The following is a 20,928-nucleotide window of genomic DNA, read 5'->3' on the forward strand; positions in this document are numbered from 1 at the left end:
TTACAGGACATCTAATCCAACCTAATGGGTGAGCTCCAGGTTCAGTGGAAGACCATTAAACACAGATAGATGGTAGATAGATAGATAGATAGATAGATAGATAGATAGATAGATAGATAGACAGACAGACAGACAGACAGACAGACAGACAGGTTCAGTGGAAGACCGTTAAACACAGATGATAGATAGATAGATAGATAGATAGATAGATAGATAGATAGATAGATAGATAGATAGATATTAATAAGAAAGATGCTAGACATAGACCTCTAGCCTACACACACACACACACACACACACACACACACACGACTGCACATACTGTGACTTTCTAAATATACATATACAAAAATCGCTCCTATGCATGCCTGTGTAGAGTTGTTTGTTTTTTCTCAAAATCTTTAATGGTTTGCTGTATGTGGGCTCTTCAGTCTAGAAACTCTGAATGGCCCTCTGTACCCATGGACTCCTTCCTTCCTTCCTTCCTTCCTTCCTTCCTTCCTTCCTTCCTTAGAACAGCATCTTACTTCTCCCATGCAGGAGTCAGCAGTGCTTCCCTGGGGTGAAGGAAGAGCTCCCCAGCTCTTCGGCATTGCACTCATCAAATAGCGCTCTCCTGTGTTCTTCCTCATCCTTCGCCTTTTCCTCACCATCTGCAGCTTCTGTGTTTTGCAAACACATTAGGGAGATGAAACCCATGCACAAATTCCCACTACTTGCCGGCATTTCAAAGGATGCCTCTTCTCTGTGCCCTGGAAGCCCTTTTTGAATGCCATCAGAGAATCTTTTCCAATGTGACTTTTCAATGCAAGAAATTACTTCTCACTATAAGCCATAGGAAATACACTTTGAGCATCTTATCCTGCCAACATGTTCATGACTTCCTCCTCTGCTGGTCATATACGGGGAAAACAGCTGTCTGTTTTCTGGAGTGTGTCTGCTTCGTCTACATCCCAGTCTTTCCTAGTTCTTGAGAGAAACCTGTCCTGAAAGCTGCTTCCTAACCTGAAAGTCACCCCACACCACGGTATCCCATCAGTATTGTGGACTCTCACACGACCCGCTGCTTTGTAAGTAAGAGCCCCAAGGCAGCGCTCAGCTCTGTGTGTTTCTACTCAGGGTGGTTCCTCTCAATCCTCAACATCCTCTGAGCTCCGGGTCTGAGCCAGGGTCTGAGCCAGGAGCATGTCTCTAGATCCTTTCTCTGCAGGATGCTCTGCTGTCAACACCTCCTTGAAGTGCTTGTTGTATTTGGAATCCAGGAACACGGCTAATGCCTTCTTACTTCCCACACCACGTCAGGCCAACTCCCAGTGCCTCTGTAGACATTGCAGGATTAAAGTCTCCCCAAGCCACCTTGCCTCTGGGAAAAGGAATCACTGTTATCAGCCTCTGGGCATGTCCCAGGTCGGTGATGGTATTGTCCACCAAATGTTTAGTCTCAGGGGAGCGGTTCAGACTGTTGATTCTGTAGATACAATCTAGCTCAGGGTACTGGCAACAGAGGCGAGGTGTGGCTCCTTGACAGTGGGCCATATTTCTTGGCATAAAAGTGCTCAGTATCCCAAGATACTAAAGTAGACAGGACATCCATCATTTGGAAGTTTTGTTTAATCTAGAGGCATATCCATTATCCAAATACCCGTTGACTTTGGTTCCAGCCCCTTGGCTGTGCTAAATGCTCTGAGATGGTAGCTTTCAAAATACGTAAAATAGAATAATACTGCCTCCCTCACAAGGTCAATGGAAGGAAGAAACGAGATGAAATAAATAAGTGCGAAGTGCCCAGCCTGGAAATAATTGGACCATAACAAGTGCTCAGTAAATGAGCGATCTTTATTCTGGCCGACTCCCGCACACTCACAGGCATGCTCCAGTGACTGAGCATCCCTGTAATTTAATTCGTATTGAATTCTCTCAGGACTATTGACAGGCGCAACCACGCGAACCTCACTTCCTGCCGTTAGCTCTTTGTCTTCTGTTTGTTGGCTTGGAATCTGTTCTTTCCTTTCCACTTCCTAGGGTAAGAGTAGGGCGAGAGAAACTCTGGAGACACTTCGGGGTTTCTCTCCCCTAAAGCAGACACCCGCAGTTGCTCTGACTGTTGAAGAAGCTGCCGGTGATTAATTTATCGTGTTCTGATTCTGCATCATTCCTCAGACGACTTTGTAGTCCAGAAGCCGGAGCTCAGCACCCCTACCATCTGCCATGCACCCGGAGGAGAGTACTTCGTGGAAGGGGAAACGTGGAACATTGACTCCTGTACGCAGTGCACCTGCCATGGCGGCCGGGTGCTGTGTGAGACCGAGGTGTGCCCACCGCTGCTCTGCCAGAACCCTGCACGCACCCAGGACTCCTGCTGCCCACAGTGTACAGGTAACCAGCATGGCGCACACTTAGTGGGAAGCGGGAAGGATGCAGCTTTGATCGATGGTTCTGTAGACCTGAACATCAGTGGCAAACCCAGGGACGTGTGCAGGAACATCTGGCTGACTACCTATCACCCACATAATACAGTCAGAAACAAGCATCGGAGGTGACGTGGAAAGGGAAGGGCTGACTTCTTCCTTCCTTGTCCCTCTGTAGCCTTACTTACTACTCAGATTGAGGATGTACACAGAGCACAAGCAGGCCCTCTAGACCAAGTCATTCCTGATGATTTTTCTCATGTAAAAAAAAGTCATCTCACAAGAGACATTTGTCTCTAACAAATGCGAAAACCAGTTATTGGCAAATAATACAAATAAAACTCCTTGAAATTATAAAGGCTGTAAAAATACTTGGAAAATATTCACATGCCCTCCCTAGTCCTTGATTACTAAGACTGAGAATGTTGAATGGGTAATATGCATGAGGCCGGCCTACCTCTGTGTTTTTCCTGTGATTCCTTGGGTCTTAGGAGGTAAATTTAATCATGAAAGAAATATAATGCAAACTTGTCACAATATTAAATGTGAGCTACACTACTGGCTCTATAACTAAAATAGTAGTTCTGCTAACACTAGAATAAATGGCTTTTTAAAAAAACAGATTTAATTCGATGCCTAAAATTCCCAGAGCAGCTGGTTTTATTTGGTGATGCTTAATCCTCTCGGTTTTTTCAGCTGAAACCATACCACGTACCTTCTAAGCACATAGTAATGCAATTTTTACACGGGAAGACACAAACTTCATGTTTTACCACTTCTTCCACTGCATACCTAGTTAACCTACCCAGGATCCTATTCTGTCTTCCTGTCCAGTGTACTCGGTATCTAACTTTGAGCCAAGGTATCATCTTGGTATAGGTTTGTGGTGTAAAAAGCAGCCAGTTATGCTGGCAGACCTAACCAGTGTAAAATCTTGGCTACCATGAGGAGTCCATATGTGTCATATCTTTAGGGTGCATGTGACCTGTTCCAACCGTGTTTTTTCATGACCACCGTTTTGTATGGATGCACGCCCTAGGGGTGGTTGTCTGTTATGGAGGCTCTATGAGTATCCACATCCTCCTGATAGGAAGTATTTAATGATAGTGAGCTCGTATCCATTTAGTCACTGAGCCCTGGGAGTCCTGAGCTTAAAACACAAAAAGAGTGAAACACCACTAAGAAAACAATGGTGCACAGAGCGGAACCGTGAGAGGGAGGGCTTGGGTGCAGGTGGCCCAGGGAGGTGTGAGGAAAGAAAGCCCTTCTGCCCCCAGGGCTAGCGCCTGAGTGACTCAGGATGTAGGAAAGACATCGCTGTAGCCCCACAAGCCCAGATTCACTGATGGGACACCTGACTGCTCTCGGGGATTTGGTCCAGGAAGAGGAGATGGAAAAGGCCCAGACCAGAGTTGGGCCTGGCTTCCAGTAAGAGTCTGCCTGGCAGAGGCCCTTGAGTTCCTGTCAATCTAGCCCTGGCTTTCTGTTTTGTTTTGTTTTGTTTTGTTTTGTTTTGTTTTTTCTTATGTTTGAGTGGCACTCTGTCATCTTATACTGGGCTTTTTCTTCTCACTTATAAACCTTATAAACGTAAGCCAAGGTGACTAATATTTTTTTCTTTCCATATATGAATAACTCAGTGTTGGCCCTCATATTAATTAAGCTTTGGAACTTTCTTATTTATATATCAGCATTGCAGAGGTTACTTTTGGATATGTGAAGGAGAGCCTAGCTAGACGAAACTATACTTAAATGAGCTACCGACTCTTTAGTGGATCTTTTGGGGCTTTCAATTCATAACTAGACTGCAGCAATAAAAAGGTGTTTTTTAAAGTGGGACTCACACTGCTTCAGCCTCTCGGGTCCTGAAACATACGTGTGAGCACCATGTTTGCCTCTCTCCCTTATCCTAAACCATAAGACACTGGTGTTCTGTACATCACAGTACACTTGAAGAGTAACATCAGTAAGTGCTGTGTTGCACATCTAGAATGTTGCTTCCAAGAGCTAAGCTAATGCAGCCGGCAGGATCCTTGGGACTTCAGGGCCTGGAGCAGGTCAACGCGAACTATGCTTACTTTCAGCCAAAAGTGAAGTTAGCAGTGGCCTATTTCTTAAAGAAGAAATTCTCTGTGGGCATAAATGACCTTAGAAAGGCCACTGAGAACAGAATGCCATCCTCCCATCTTTATTTTACGGAACATGGATGGGATGTAACGAGCCGTCCATGAATCAAGCCCCATAGTGAGCAGGAGCCAGTGGAACTAAATGTTCTTTCGTGATGTTTTCGAGTCTGATGAGAAGAGAGGTACTGGGTTAAGGAGAGTCTTCGGCCTGATTTCACTGTGCTGCTTCCCCTCTGACCCTCAGAGAAGGCCCAGAGGGCAGCTGCCTGGGTCTTCACTGGAGGGTGAGGTGTGTTCATGCTACAGATGGAAGAAAGATGCTGCGGCTGGAGCTTCTGCGGCATGTTCTCACTATGCGTCTGCCCTGCACCTCTGCCTCACGGCTGAGAACAGCAGCGTTCGTTATGCTGATCCAGAAACACACAAGCTAACGTTCCTCCGTGTGTCCATTGAGAAAGCGTGGTTGGATTAGGGTTTTGCTTGGCACACTGCGGTGGCTGGTTTTAGACTCATTAGAGATGGTGACATTGCTAAAGTACAAGCCTTCCTCACTCAGGTTTCTCCTTGGGTTTAATTTTCATTAATTGCTGGGTACTTAAAAGATATCTGTTTCCTAGTGACACCCTTTCCATTTCAACTTGTCTTGATGTGGAGACCTTCGATAGCACAGCCAAAGATGGCTTGCTTATAGTTTCCCTGGGCAATGTCCTTCTGTTTGATTTGGGCTGTTAGCCCCTCCCTTATTAATGGGAATATTTAAACTTAAGAAAGTTCGGTACAGGGGAAACATATTGGAGTATTGCATGGTTAGGATGGCGTTGGCTATAACATTTAAACAACTAGGGATTTATCTTACATACTTTACAAGAAGCTATAGCGGCAGTGGATCTCACTCTAAGGCTCAGTGGCTGAGATCAGTTTGGCAGCAGACTCATCTTCAAGGCGGGAAGAATGTGGAAAGGGTGGTGGGTAACAGTGCCTCCACCCTTGGAAGAAAATGAGGGCATCCCTAGAAATCCCTCCATTAGCCCCAAGCTCAGCTAGATCAGGTGCCCCATGCCCAGTTGCAAGGGATTCTGGGAAAACAGGATTTCCTGATTGATCTGTTGTGGTCCAGGTCCCATGAGCCTCCAAAGAGAATGAAGACTTTGCTTAAGAAAAAAGGAGAAAGGCTGGAGTAGATCATGTAAAAGCACCTGACGGCAGCTCAATGACACATCTTCTCCTACTGTTACTCTGTTTTAAAATACAAGGGCTTGCTAGAATCGGGCTCCTGATTTTGTGACAGGGCTTTTTGTTTGTTTTTTAAATGAAGCACCCAGAGCCTTAGAAGTGGGGAGCGCCTTTGGGAGTCTGACTGGCACTTGGCTGTGCTGTGTAGTTGGTAGGCTGCAGAACTGTCTTTGCTGACCTATATGTTCATTTTTCCAGATGAACCTCTTCAGCCTTCCACATCCCATAATGAGAGCGTGCCTAGTTACTGCAAAAATGATGAAGGGGACATATTCCTGGCAGCAGAGTCCTGGAAGCCTGACGTTTGCACCAGCTGCGTGTGCATGAATAGCATGATTAGCTGTTACTCTGAGTCTTGCCCTTCCGTGTCCTGTGAAAGACCTGTTTTGAGGAAAGGCCAGTGCTGTCCCTACTGCCTAGGTAAGATCAAGGGAAAAAGGAAAAACCTTTCATCTCGCCCCCCAGTCACCACTAAATTAACACCGACAGCCATTTGCGTAGATCAGTTAGTATTTCTTAAATTGGTTTTTCTTGGTTGGTGTGCCACACAGACCCAATGTAGGAACATCAGTCAGAAGGAAGATGTGCTCCCAAGATGGAATGCGTGAAGAATGAATAGATGCTGTCTCAGAATGTAATGACATTATAGCACTGTTATGTTCCACTGGGACCCTTTGCAAGTTCAGGGTTTTACCATATCATAGCTGTCTCTACCTAATTATTTTCAGCAGTCACCCTCGCACATTATTCCCCATATTGGAGAATGTTTATTATATAAAACTTTCCTCTCCCTTGAGACCAACTCAATATGAAATATTCATTAAATCTCCATTTGTTTGGCTTTTTTCCTTTCTTGTGGGGCAATTAATTGATCCTGTTTAAGCCACATGGCTGTCCATGCTGACGGCCTAGGCACAGGGTGAGGTTAAATAACTGATAGAACCTGTGGTGCCTCCTCTTGCAAGCAGAGGACATCCAAATATTAGCGCTTAACGTCCTTACCAAACTGCTCCTGTGGCCATGAGCCAGATGCTGCTCTGGGGACCGGAAGGGAAGGCTGAGACAGCTGGCAACTCTAGTCAAGGACAGCCCTGGCTCCCAAGGCCCTCACTGTCGTAATTGTGTTTGCATCCTCAAGTCAAATGAGAGACATGACACCTCTCAGTCCCACAGTGGACCCATAGTCAGGTAGCACATGAAGACACATGTCTGTCGTCGTTAGTTAGCAGGCATTGCGCGCTTAGTGCCAGTGGATTCTGCACGCTTTCTAGATACAAGTCATTGCAAGGATGTGGAGGAATAGGTGCGGAAGAAGAAGAAAAAAGAGTTTCAGGCCACAGTACAGACCTAGATATACTCAGTGTGGAGAGAGAGAGAGAGAGAGAGAGAGAGAGAGGTGTGTGTGTGTGTGTGTGTGTGTGTGTGTGTGTGTGTGTGTGTGTGTGTGTGTTTAGTATATATACACAAAGAATACAAATCAATACATTTTGAAAGTTGGATTCTTTCCTCTGAGTGAAATATATATATTTCACTCTATATATATAATTTATTCTTTGAGCTGGCAGGCTCTTGAGTGAAAACTGGGTAATCGTGACGTAATATCAACTACAGATCAGGAACGCCTACAGAAACTGGGACGGATGGTGATTTCCCATTGGGATGAGATACTCGTAAGCACCATTCCTAAATGGGGCTAAAAATATAACGAGACATACACCCAAATTAGCTCCTTACTTTTCAAAGAGCTGACCAAACTTTGTACAAGAGATGTCACTGCCCTTTGTCGACGATCCAAAGCCAAGGTGTAGCCAGGATAGTATGCAGTTCTCACAGCAGGAATACAAGCAGTACAGTCCTGTTTACACGTCACAGCTCTAATGATAATAGGAAGAATTAACGAACTACCTAGAATTACATGGCTAATCCTTGGGAAATCAGAGCTCAGGAGGCCTCAGAATTCCATGTTAGCTTCAAAGGGGGGAAAAAAAATCTAAGAGCAAATTTCTCTTGTTGAAATTCTCAGATGGTTTTGTTCAATTGCAAGCTCCCCTTGTGCTCCGTTGCTTTGTCGTCGGTAAAGCCGGTTACTTGGGTTATAGGTTGGTTTTCATGTGACGATGGCACATCACTTCTCTTCCTCACAGAAACAAGTCCCTGAACTCGGGGAAGACAGTTTCTGTCTTCTGTTTTTTTTCTTTTTTCCCTCATACTCCCAATTCCTGAATCATTTAGACTATACATTCTCCTTTGGTGTAGGAAGAAAGAGCCACTTGGCCAAAACTTGCAACTTGTGCTTTAAGTCCGATTGTTGTCACTTTCATCCAGTCATGGCCCGGGTTTCGGTACCCTCCACGGCGACCTCTCCTTCTGCCCACCGATGTGTGTGCACTTGTATTCTATAAGCTCGGACTCATAGTAAGGGAACAGGAGAGATTTTTCCATCTGGAAGCTTAACTTGTGCTGTATTTATGATTCTTGTTGTTCCTGTCGTTGTACGCTTGCATTCCTAACTAAGACGCCTTTGTCTGTGTCACACTTTTTTTTTTGCAAATACTCTTGTTAAATTACTCCTGTCTTCACGTGGCTCCACAAGTCAAGCACTGAGGTTGAGTTCATGAAGTAATGTAGAAATTTCCTATCTGACTTGCCTGTTTTATTGGGAGATGTTTTCTCTTACCAGCTGATTTGTCCTCACTTTCCACCAGCATGGCCCCTCAACAGAGGCCCGAAGCCTGGGTAAACGCCAGCATTCCCAAAAGGAGTTCAGAGCTCTGCCTGAGATGCCACCCTGAGTCCTCTAGAAAAGGACACATGGCCTCATTGTTTCCGCGTTCTGGAATACCCGGGTGTTTCCCCGGAGAGCAGTGAGGACCAGTGCTTGCACAAGGTCCTGTTTGGCGCATTCTCTTTCACCCCAGACTGTCAGTCTTCCTACTTGCATCCATCCCCCTGGGGACCGCACAGATCACCTGGGCACTGGCCTTGCCGTAGCCCCAGGTCTCTTTCTAGATCGCTGTTGCTCTTACAACTCCACAGCTACTGTGAAACTGACTTCTCATATCAAAACCAAGAAGTTTGCTTGCTTTTTCCTTTGAATTCTCATGTTATTCTCAGAAGAAGAGTAATGAAAAGTGGTGATCCTACTAAGAACGGGATTCTAATTATAAGTGTTTGTGTTCCTTTCAGCTAAATTATCATCTCACTAATGTGCGGTGATAATGGTTCTCCTTTGATGTGTGAAGGCCTCCTATTACGTGTGCTAATTTAGTAGGATGTGTAATACAGACATAATTAATAGGATTGGTGATTAATTTTGAAAAGTGAGCAGCTTTGTCTAATTGCTTATAATACCCATCATTAGGGAATTCATCCTTCTACTCGAACGAAACTAAGTAGTAATTACCCAATCATTTTAATGGAGCATCCTAATTGATTTTCTATTTTTTTTGTATTCTGCCTTCCTACGCAAATACACACAAGCTTAGATTGTATTTTCATAGGTTTTCTGACTATAAAGATGGCTTTGAAAATAGTGTGGGTGTGAATCAGGTAGAGAAGAACATTCTGGAAATTCTGGTACGTGGTAGCAGGCATGATAGGTGGCTGCTGGGAACCACAGGAGCCTCTGTTATGACGTACTTCACTATAAGGGCCCAGGCTCCTGTGCAGCATCCTCGCTTTGCTACCAGCTGCATGTTATGTGCCTCTCTTGTGCCTTTCTAGAGGAAATAGTCTTTCAGGGCTAAGTGAGATCTCTGCTCCATGACTCCCAGGGGAAAGCAAATGAGTAACCAATGGCTGGCACCCCACCAACACTCACCACATCATTGAGGATGTGTACCCTTGCCCCCACCAACACTCACAACATTGTTGAGATTCGTACCCTGCCCACAGCTTTGGCAAGGGGTAGGGACATGAGTGGCCCACAGACCCTTCCTAGGCCTGTGATTCAGTTTTTCCAGGTCAGCTATCCCAGGGAAAGAACACTCCATTTGTTGTAAAAGATTATTCTTAGTCTAACAGGTGAGGTCCTGCATTAGGTCCCGGTCAGCTGGGCTGCCACTAGGCTGGTCTAGGAGAACAGAGCCACACTGTTAGCTAAGGCAGAAGTGTTAATCAGAATATTACCTTGAAAATTACGGTATGGTAAGCATGTTTTTATTTGTAGCTCCATGTTACTTTACTTGATATTTTAGCTCACATAGTGAGAATCACAGCTAGAAATCAACTTAAGAAGTTCTTGTCAAACGTTAGTTATTTTGGGATAAGAGCCGTTTGTTTATTAAACACATAAAACATAAACATGTGGTTTATAACTTGAATATGAATGAAGCTAAGATATTCTGTTTATATGACTTAGAGTCATTTCCGAATGTCTTTTAATATAGACCTTTAAAATCTGTAAAAATGAACTTTCTGATAGATGATTCATCAAAGGACAGTTTTCATCTATAGTTCAGTCTTTTCCTTATAGGTACCTCTGTCTGATTAGCACATAGCCATACTTTGCATTTGCTATGTGTCAGTCTGTATTAATATTTGTAATAGACACTATCGCAAGGAGCCAAGCTGGCCTGGCTCGAGTCAGAACTCTGTTCTTTCTCAGTGCACCACAGTGCTATAATCGTGTAGCAGTCTCCAATGAATGAGCAGAAGAGTAGCTCCCTAAGAAGTGAGAGGCTAGTGCTCTGTAGCAGCACATCAGTCTGCTGTGCAGCATTCCTTGTGCTTCCGTTTGTGTGTGTTTCAGACTGACTTGTCCAAACACTGCCTTCTTAGAGCTCTGTATGCATGTATATCAGGCAGAATCAAACATAATACCCATCTGCATCAACATCATTAAATTACAGAATCCATGCAGTTAATGTTACGTGGCTTTAAGTCATAATGTTGGGACAAGAGAATCCAATATTCCGATGTGTTTCCTTAAAATTAAAAACGTATGTACATTATAAGGGACTTGCCTTGGAGCCAGAGTTTTGATCACAGCTCTGAAACACACTGGCTCTTTGTCTTGGTGGCAGGATATGCTCCACCTCAGTTGCCTCCTGAGGAAGCTTGTGCTACTCAGAGGTGTATGTAAATGAGGTGACGTCATGTTTGCGTGTGGAGAGGTAAACGCAGTGAGCGCACCCTGCCTCAGTGGTCCCCTGCTCCTGCAGTACAGACTGCAGCCAGTCTGAACAATGTTCAGATAGTGCCATTTATCTGTCCATGGTGCAGAGGAGCTTCTGGTTTCACCAGGAGAGAGGCCAGCGCAGCACATCTCTGTGACGACCCTCTGAAGAATGGGAACACAGTAATGATGCTCAGTGGGGACCCCGAGCCATGTCTTTCCTCATCTTTAAAGGCCCATGGCTTCTTTGGCTGCTCTTGTGGCCTAGGTAGAAATCGCATGCTCTCTGTAAGACTTGGGCTGTTGGGGTGCTTACCTCACTGTCCTTTAGACATTGTCAGTGTGGGAAGATGGGACCCATTACTTGGGTTTCAGGAGCTGGCATCATAATGCGGACTCCATGAACTCCTTGTGTGGTAGTCTCTGTGACCCCAGGACACCAACTGTTGATTGTGGAGGGCACGCTCTTCTAGGAAAGAGTCGTGCATCCCTTCCAACCCTTCCTCAGCTGCCAGTCACAGCAGCCCCAGATTGTCACCCTCATTGTCAGAATAAGTATTAAAGACGTTTAAGTGAAAAGAAAGAGATAAGATGTAATGGAAAGGAAAGCGAGAGAGAATGGCCTTTTGTTTAGAGGGTGTGAGAAGGAAAACATTCTGGTTGTCATCTACTGTACTAACTTTGGAACTGGTCTAAAGTTACCGCACCAAAAATAAACAGTGTTTGGTTTCAGTTTGCTTACGTCTTCTCCTGCACCCTAGGAAACACCTCCTTCTGCGTATCCCATGCACAGTTTTTGTTTCTCCCTTTAGCATCCTTTTTGGGCATCCAACATTGCACACAGAAATGTACATGTTTGCAGTTAATTCGAGGAGGTCCTCTGAGATACAGCATCTGCCTGAGCCCCTGCCCAAGGATGGCCTTGTATTGAAAGTCCTTCTGCAAAGTGCTAGAGGCTGGTACTGGAGTCTCAGAGTGTAGCAGCATCTGTCCTTTACTGCTTATTCCTGTACAAGAGGTCAAGCCTGATTTCCTACCTGCTGGTGATAAGAGGTGGGCAGAGACTAACTCCCAGAAGGACACACTTGGGAAGAATCCCTGGATGCTGCTGGCAGAGGAATTCTAACAGCATGAAGCATCTCCTGTAGGTACAGAGGCTGGGACCAGTTAGCTTTCTTAGCAAGATGCAGTTTTCCGGCATCCTAGCAAGATGCAGTACTCCGGCATCCTAGCAAGATGCAGTACTCGGGCATCCTAGCAAAGATGCAGTACTCGGGCATCCTAGCAAAGATGCAGTACTCGGGCATCCTAGCAAAGATGCAGTACTCTGGCATCCTAGCAAGATGCAGTACTCAGGCATCCTAGCAAAGATGCAGTACTCTGGCATCCTAGCAAAGATGCAGTACTCCGGCATCTTCAAGAAAGTTGCATTTCTTTTCCTTTTTTTTTGGAGCTACCTTGATCTTGCATTGTTTCTGCTTGCCATTAGCATACATTTATTCTCCATGTGTGTACACACACACACACACACACACACACACACACACACACACACACACAAAGCCCTTACTTGAAATAGTAGGCCATACTATGGAAGTAAGACTTCACTTAAAGTTGAAAATGGACTGCCTCTTTGAACTTGATCCTTGAAGTACCCAACCAGCCACAGTGGATCCTCAATACAAGGCCGAACTGAGAAACTGTGTCCTTTTTGCATGCAGTGGGAATCAACCAAAGGTCACTGCATACCAGTTGGTCAGATTTCTGTTCATGGAACTCAGGAACATTTATAATTCTTCTGTTGATTTGAAGCAACCACTTTATTAGAGGATGCTAAAGAATCCTGAAAGTCTCTCTTGATCTTTATAATAGAGTTAGACTTCACATCCTGAGAAATAAATAAACAAAAAAATAAAGCTGGGTTTTGAAGAAAGGACTTCAATGCCCACTGGCTTATACATCATTAAAGATACTATATAGAGGTGGCAGCCACCCTATGCGATAATACTTACCACTTATTTATAAAAATGATTAAGACTGGATTTTTTTTCCAGTCTTTTTCCCTCGTTGGAATTGTTTAGGCAAGTCCATTTGCACTCTTGGAGTCTGCCCTGCCCCTTGAGCCAGCATGCTCAGGGTCTGTGCCTATACAGCTGCTAACTTCCAGTGGCCTGTTGGTCACTTACTTAGATCCCTGCATCTTGCAGTTTTTATTTAAGTCTCTCCTTTACCATGGGGGCGGGGAGGAGAATGATTCTCAGTAGGGTTTGCTCACATCTCATGACTAGCATTTGCCCAACTGAACTTGATAAAGAAAAGTGACATCACAGGCCAAGGATTTGGTGTCTTATCAGAAAGTAAAACATAAGATAACTGTGCCTTACTCCTTTCTGGGTTACAAAGAGGGATTGTGATGCGCTGTGTGAAGTGTACACTGCTACTGTGATAAGTACTTTTCCTGCATCGATGCCTGATCATTAGTGATCTTTGGCCACTTTTTCTATTCCCTCTCCTAAGCCTCTTGATACCTGTACGGTACAAGCTATGCTTTTCATCCCTGCTTAAGTGATCTCACTAAGTTTTATTTACCTGAAATGAGGCTAGGGAGGAAGCCCGGCAGGTACATTGCCTGCTGTGCAAGCGTGAACACCTGAGGCTAGACACCAGGACCCACGTAAGAAGCCAGCCATGGCAGCGAACATCCCCAGCATTGAAGGAGGAGGCCCAGGCAGATCCTCGAGCTCGCTAGCCAGTTGGAATAGCGTGGACCAGTCCTTTGGCACACCCATTAACTGTAAGCCCCTGTGGCTCTGGAAGCCTGTCCCAGAGGATGTATGCCCTGTTCACCACTGAATCTGAGCCTTAAGTGTAAGTGTGCCTGCATCTCAATACCTGTGGAAGGAACAGATGTCCCAGAGTAAGACTGTGCTGGATGAATATAAACAGGATGGAGGGCAAAGGGGGGGAACACCACTTCTTAAAGCAACAGCAGCATTTAGCTTCTTGGCCACCAGAATCCCAGAGTAAATTACTTTCCGGGACTCTGTATCATGGCAGGAGATTTGAAAGAACTGATGCAATTTCTTGAGCTGCCTAACTTCCTCCCAGGAACTAACGCCCACACCACAGCTACCACCAGAACAGAATTAGAGCCCAAAGCATCCATCCAAGAAGGTTATCTCTGAGGTAGAATCTGAGAGCTCACATGTAATGCAGGTTACTGTAGGTTTGGGGTTCTGTATCCTTTAGTGGAAGGAACAGGAAGCAGTCAGGAGACGCCTCTGCAGAGGCTCATCTATCCAGCAGTAGGTCACGGTCAGCCTGCGTGTCCACACGGGTGACTTCTAAACCTGAAGGGTGACTGTGGATAAAGGAGGAAAGCACTGCAGGCCGCTGCAGCCCTTAGTGAACTTTATCTTCTAATTAAAATGGCACAAGTAGTAAAAAACCAGGTCCAACTTTCACAGCTTGTTAAAGCTCTTTTTCTTATCTGGAAAAGACTGTCAAGTTGAAACAGTTGAATCCAGCCTAGAAAGAGGGAACATGCAAGGCCTTGACAGTTTCCCCCTTTCATAGAAGGAGAAACCAGGACAGAGAGAGGGGAAAAGACACTGGCTTCTGCTCCCAAAAAGCATCGTGTAGTCTTAATGTGGTCCTACGTGGTGCAGGATACTGTTGCATGAATTTGTATACAAGGAAGAGAAGTGTGTGTGAGAGAGAGACAGAGACAGAGAGAGAGGCAGACGGAGACTGAGACACGAGGCGGGGGAGAAGCATCCTGTGACTTAAACAGACCCTGTCATGTAGGCATTGCTCCTGGCCCACCATATTGACACTGTCAGCAAAGCAAACCCTTACCTGAAAGAGGCTGTTCTAATTGCATCTGAGGGGTAAGCCTGGTGCCGAGGATGAGGGAACAAAATGCCACAGCTTACCAAACCACAGTGACCCTAGTGACCATCTCACCTGAATATTTCAAGAACTGCCCCTAGATGCCATTGCCAGTGAGAAAGCCCAAAGCTGTCTGAGGCTTTGGCAGTACCATCAGAGCATGATCTCCGCCTCTGGCAAAGGTGCTTCAAGGAGGATCGTGTTTGCTGCCATGTTCCACTCCTCATGTGCTGGTTTTAAACATAAATGTTGCTCTATGTCAGTGTTGTACCTGATGGTGTTTTCCTTCTCTCGTCATTTTCCTCTGAGAGGGCGGGAAAAAGGGAAGCGGTAAGCAAGGGAGCGACATGCTGTAGGGAAACTTCCAGAAAGGCCCATGAGTCCTCACCGCTGTGCCATCCATCTCCACTCCTCAACCACGGTGTGCCGCTTGGTTGAAAGAGGTCTCCCTTTCTTGGAGCCACAGAGTAATACTGGCTTGGCTTTGCTTGCACTGGTACCACCCCCCCCAGAAGGTGATCCCCCCCACACACTCCAAGGCATGCCACTGTGCTTGGGAGACAGAAGTCATGCGGGGGCTGGAGAGCCAAACCCCGCTCTGGTTCCTGTCCCACCCTGCCTTCCTGCCCTCCTTTGACAAGTGACTTTACTTCCGTGTGCCTCAGTTTTCTGTGGGGTTGAAACAATGACCCCTGGCCACTGAGCCATGGAGATCAAGTGGAATTGACACATGTGAAATATTTATCTTGGTGCCTGGCACCTAACAGCCCTCCAGTAAGTGGAAGTTATAAATAATCTGAGTATTGAATAATAGAAGAACATGATGTCATTGCCAGAGTAAACAAAGCAACTGGGTGATTGGTATAGCAGTAAGAATAAAATAGCATGTGCACCCAGTAGCCACGTACATCTGTGTCCCCGAGCCTGCATTCTTCCTCAGGCCATGTGCTTCAAGTGGCTTTTATAGGTAGTCTCACTTAGGCTAAGCAGTCCCTACAAGAAAACTGCAGTAACTTTATTAACTCATTATCGAGACCCTCAAATCGCATAGTCTTGCCCGTTTCCCATTCTGAAAGTTACTTAAGCCCATGGTCCGTCCAGCTACCAGCAGGTGCTCTATACTGAAGTCACTAACTTCTCAAGGGAAACTGAAGAAAAAGCAAAAGTAATTCTCTGAAGGCTCATTAACCAAAATCTATCTTACTATTTTTCTGGGCCAGATGACAACTTGCCCTGGTAAAGTTACTTGGGGCTGTCTCGAGAGCAAGAGTCACATCTGTTTGCTTCATATGGAAATACATTATTAGCACAGTGTGGCTTGGTCTTATACCCTATTTGGATAAACAAAATTAGTTGCTATGAAGTGTTTTGGTATTTTAACTCAAGTGGACTTTGCGAGAGCAGGGGTGATGTCTCTGTGAATCCATGAGCGCTGCGCTTCGGGTCTCTGCACACCTCACGCCAGACACTAGTGCAGCCTTTGCTGGGCTCTCTGCGTACTGGGTGGCCTCACAGTGCTCACCGGAGACAACATGAGAAATGTTTTGCTGCCAGCGGGTGACTGGTGTGCTCCGAACATCTCCACGCCCACTTTTTCACATCTGATCTCCAATGTAATTAAGTCATTCGCAGGCGAACTGAAGCTGAAAGGGACATGTTTCTGAGGTCCTTGGTGATGGATAGAACCTGAGTGGGATCCTGGTAAACTGGTGAAAATGTCCGGCAGCCAGGTCCAGTTGTAGTCAGCCAACTGGTAAAGGAAGATAATTCTGTAGGGGCTGCATGCCCCTTGTAGGGCGTCAGAAATTCTCACTCTCTCTAAGAGACGGTAAAGCCGGGTCTCTCCGTGGGTTGCTAGCATACTGGGTTCTACTGTGTTCATGGTCATTTTGCTACTTTGAATTTTTAGTACTAATTTTTAATTAGAAAAAAATATTGGAGCACTGGGCAGTGGTGGCGCGCGCGCCTTTAATCTCAGCCCTCTGGGAGGCAGAGGCAGATGGATTGCTGTGAGTTCAAGGCCAGCCTGGTCTACAAAGCAAGTCCAGGATAGCCAAGGCTACCCAGAGAAACCCTTTCTCAAAATGACAGAAAGAAAGAAAGAAAGAAAGAAAGAAAGAAAGGAAGGAAGGAAGGAAGGAAAAGAAAAAAGTATTGGGATAGCAAAGGGAGACTTTTTCACTTCACCTACTGTGTGCTCCAAAGTCCTTGACTGAGCCTGTCACCTCAAAGTGTTCAGAATCCTGTTCTTTCTCTTGTGTCGTTTCATAACTGTCCTTCTAGACTCAACTGTGGTCTCAGACAGCTGCTGAGTGAGCATTGCCATAGGCACTGGGTCATGGCTGCCATTCATCATTTGACCGGTGGCACTGCCCGTGCTTCTTGTAGTCTGTTGGCATTGTTCTGAGTGGGTGTGTGCCACTCAGAAGACACCCACTTCAGTATAAACATCTTCTTTCCATACTCTCTTAGATGTGGGTGGCTAAGGTGGGTGCTGTATGAGAGATGGAGAGTGCTGAGATTTCCTTTATATTTTTGACGTCTTAACCAACAGTAATGAATTTCATTATTCAAAAGTAAAGGGAAAAAGAGAACCTCACCCTTAAGTGCAGCAATCACTGTTAATGCTTCTTCTTTGTAGACAGTTGTAACTATACTGCAAACATGGTTGCATTTACAGTCACTAACTTCTCAAGGGAAACTGAAGAAAGAAATACTATGTAATACTAGCAGGATTTTGTCATGAGTGTCTTCCTGTTGTTAGGAAACATTTACCATTGCTAGGCATGAATCCTTCCCCCCCCCCTTTCTGTTTTAATTAATATTATAAAGAATGCCTTCATAACCAACTGCCTTTAGGCTGATGGTTCAACCTTCCTAATGCTGCGACCCTTTAATACAGCTCCTCATGTTGTGGTGACCCCCAACCATAAATTTATTTTCATTGCTACTTCATAACTGTAATTTTGCTACTGTTATGAGTTCTAATGTAAATCTCTGATATGCAGGATACCTGATATGAAACTCCCAGTGGGGTCGTGACCCACAGGTGGAGAACCACCGCCTCATGCTTCCCCCCCCCCCGAACCACGCCCCCCCCAGCCCCTGTGGACTAGATTACAGGTAGTAGAGTTACCAGATCAAAGTGTAGACTAGACATTTTAACAGCATGTGAAGGGTGTTTCACATTGGTTTCGCCCATTACTCTACACCCTCTTTCTTGCTAGAGCTGCCCGTAACTGGCTGAAGTCTCACCTTTTCCCTTGGTGATATTTAAGCCCTTTGTCGCTTAGTGACAGTCTCATGGACGTGGCCACCCAGAGGAGCCAAGTATGCGGGTCCATGCTGCAGATCCGGAAGGTCCACAGGACTATCATGGACTGCTTGCTGGAGCCTGACCTGACCCCCTCATAAGTCCCCCAGCGGTGTGCTACCCGAGGCAGGAAGATGACTCCTCGTGCTTCACCTCCCATCTGTCCCCCAGCAGTTATTTCACAGAAGCCCCTCAAGCCTCACCTTTCCTTTCCACCTCCACAATCTCTGTCTAAACCCCCCCTGGACACTGTCCCCAATCTGCTTTAGCCCGTGAGGACATCCATGTGGGTGGATTTCAGTTTCCTTCTGACATAAACTCAGAAGAGCCCTCCCCCACGCTGTAGGGGTTCAAAACCCTTTGTCATCCATTTCAGAACGTATCTCCAGGGACCACTCATGCAACACACGCTCACTCACCAGACGCCCTGATACATCTCCCTATCCTTCTAATGAACCAAGAAGGCACTGGATGCGCCCCCGCTTCTAGGGTGCCTTCCCTGTAGCTCCTTCCTGTTCTCTTCCTTGCTTAAGTGAAAGCCAACGCCTGCAATCGCAGGAAAAGTCTCACTTTCCTGACACAGTTGGTCCTTCCGCCCTCCACACTCCCCACCTGGGTTTACTGTGTCAGGCTTCAGTAAGAGACCCCCCAAGGCTGCCTCCGCCACACCACTGAGCCAGCACCAGTGGTGAGTGTTGCTACGTGTAAGGATGCCCTCATGACGTTCAACACATAACTATCATCTTTAACACCCCAGCCTCATTTTGGAAGCTCATATTACTTTGTAAGCATTAGTAGCATTGGTTTATTAGACATCTTAGAGCATGATGAGTTTCTGTGCTGAGACCCTACAGAAACAGGGCCCAGCGCTTGGCCCTGAGTCCAGCCTCTTTGCACAGAGTCTTCAGCCCTTCTGTCATGCAGCCAGCATAAGATGCAGCAAGGGTGACAGCCAAGACGGGGCACGGAGTTGAGCCTCCTCTTCCCCAGTTCCTCACACGGAATGACGGCAGCAACGATGTTGCTCCATCCCTGGAGCGGCTTCCCGGGCTGTGTAAAACGGGGGCAATCGTGCATTTTGCAAAGGATCAAATCCTTCCCTACAAGGCCGATGCATAACAGACTCTGGATTCAGTGGCCCAGAACTGCCCTTCCTGGGATGAGGATGATGAGGTCAGAATACTTTGTGAGCTAAGGACACCATGTAGCTCTGCTCAGCCCATTCCCCAAGTTGGTTTTAGAGATCTTCATCGAAGTCACCTCCTTTAGGGAATCCATCCTAGCAAAACTCTTGTGTTTCAGTTTGATTTGAAAGCCTTCCTATGAGTTGTTAACTTACTAGATGATTCATCAAAACACTAGTGTGGAGCATGGACTGATAAAGCCAAATAAACATTTTAGCAGATGCTGGGAAATTGATTTCTCAGTACTACCAAATTGTCCCCTGCTGAGCTTTAGGCAGCATTAATGAAACAGTAGGAAAAAAAATGTTAAGAATCAGGGGTTATGCCTTTTAATGAATGATACAGGTTTTATTCCTGTGCTTAGATGTTCTGCGTTCTATACTCTGTGTCTGTCCAGTGGATATCAGCACACCCAAGGGCCCCCCAGGGGGACTCTGGGCCCTGGGCACCCCAACTTTCCTAAGGAGTTTGGCCTTTTCCAGTGCTCAGTGGTGAAGTCTTTAGACTCCAAGCACAAATTTGTCCCAGATTTGAAGGTGTCACCAAGCCACTTGTTGGCCTGGCGACAGGGCCTCTCCATGGATCAGCGCATCTCTGCCTCACTGCTGAGCTGTTGATCATTGGGCTTGCTCGCTCAGACCCTAGGCTCAAGCCCCAGAGGGAAAAGACTAGCTATTTAATGTGATCACTACGAATAGGTTACGAAGAGCAATGAGCTTGCAAGGGAAAGGCTCGCATATGAGGATGGCAGGGGATGATGTAAACTTCTAAACAAAATAAAATATTTGTAAATGTAGTTTGTTCTCAAGAACCTTAATTTGATGGTGTTGAGAGGAGAGTGGGTTAAGTGAAGTAAAAATTGTGTTGGAGGTGGAAATGTCCTTATTGGTGAGAAGTCATGCAATATCCCTGAAAGGTGACGGGAACAGTTATCTAGGGCACTGTGGCTCTTACCCGCGCCATCTTCCAGCATGGTTTATAAAACACACTAATGGTGGGGATGAGTATTGGTAAAGTTTGGCTCTGTGAGCGTGCTCAGCTGGACCCCTTATCCCTTTCTGTGTCACATTATGGCCTAGTGACACTTGCCCAGTGAGCAGCCTTCCCAGGTGGTTGCCACAGTTGTGTGTTTTTACGTGTAGGCCTTGAAAGGGCCTTTGCGGTCCTTGGTCACTTGCTGGCCACAAGAAGAGAGTTCTGAAGGTCCAAGGAGAATGACAGGCAACACTGTTGGGACTAAGAGAGACAAATAGTTCCCCAAATCCTGAAGGTCACCAAGCACCATGCTGTTGTCTCAAGCTATTTGGCCTTGGTTTCCCACCAGACGATGCTCTGCAGGTCGCTCAAGTCCATTTCACCATGTACTCTGCTTTCTCACCAGAAGACACGATTCCAAAGAAAGTGGTGTGTCACTTCAGTGGGAAGGCCTATGCTGATGAGGAACGGTGGGACATTGACAGCTGCACACACTGCTACTGCCTACAAGGCCAGACCCTCTGCTCGACTGTCAGCTGTCCCCCACTGCCCTGTGCCCAGCCCATCAAGGTGGAAGGAAGTTGCTGCCCCATGTGCCCAGGTATCTAAACCATTGTCCTGCTGTTGTCAAGGAAACATGGCCCAGGTCATTGTCAGCCCAACTGAAATGCTCCTACACAAA

The 20,928-nt window shown here is 46.0% G+C and overlaps 1 protein-coding gene across 3 annotated transcripts in view; it reads left to right on the plus strand.

Moving 5' to 3' along the window:
• The window catches only part of CRIM1 (cysteine rich transmembrane BMP regulator 1), a 178,200-nt gene that overhangs the window by 149,028 nt on the left and 8,244 nt on the right, over nt 1-20,928 (plus strand). For 2 of the 3 annotated variants that reach the window (XM_084793081.1, XM_084793083.1), the window contains 3 exons: nt 2,161-2,376; nt 5,966-6,187; nt 20,653-20,847. In XM_084793081.1, the coding sequence (XP_084649207.1) occupies nt 2,161-2,376; nt 5,966-6,187; nt 20,653-20,847 (633 nt within the window). The remainder of the gene's footprint in view (nt 1-2,160; nt 2,377-5,965; nt 6,188-20,652; nt 20,848-20,928) is intronic. The other variant, XM_084793082.1, reaches the window with a different exon arrangement.

This window comes from Acomys minous (genome assembly GCF_964271855.1).
Source record: "Acomys minous genome assembly, chromosome: 8".
Taxonomy (NCBI): domain Eukaryota; kingdom Metazoa; phylum Chordata; class Mammalia; order Rodentia; family Muridae; genus Acomys; species Acomys minous.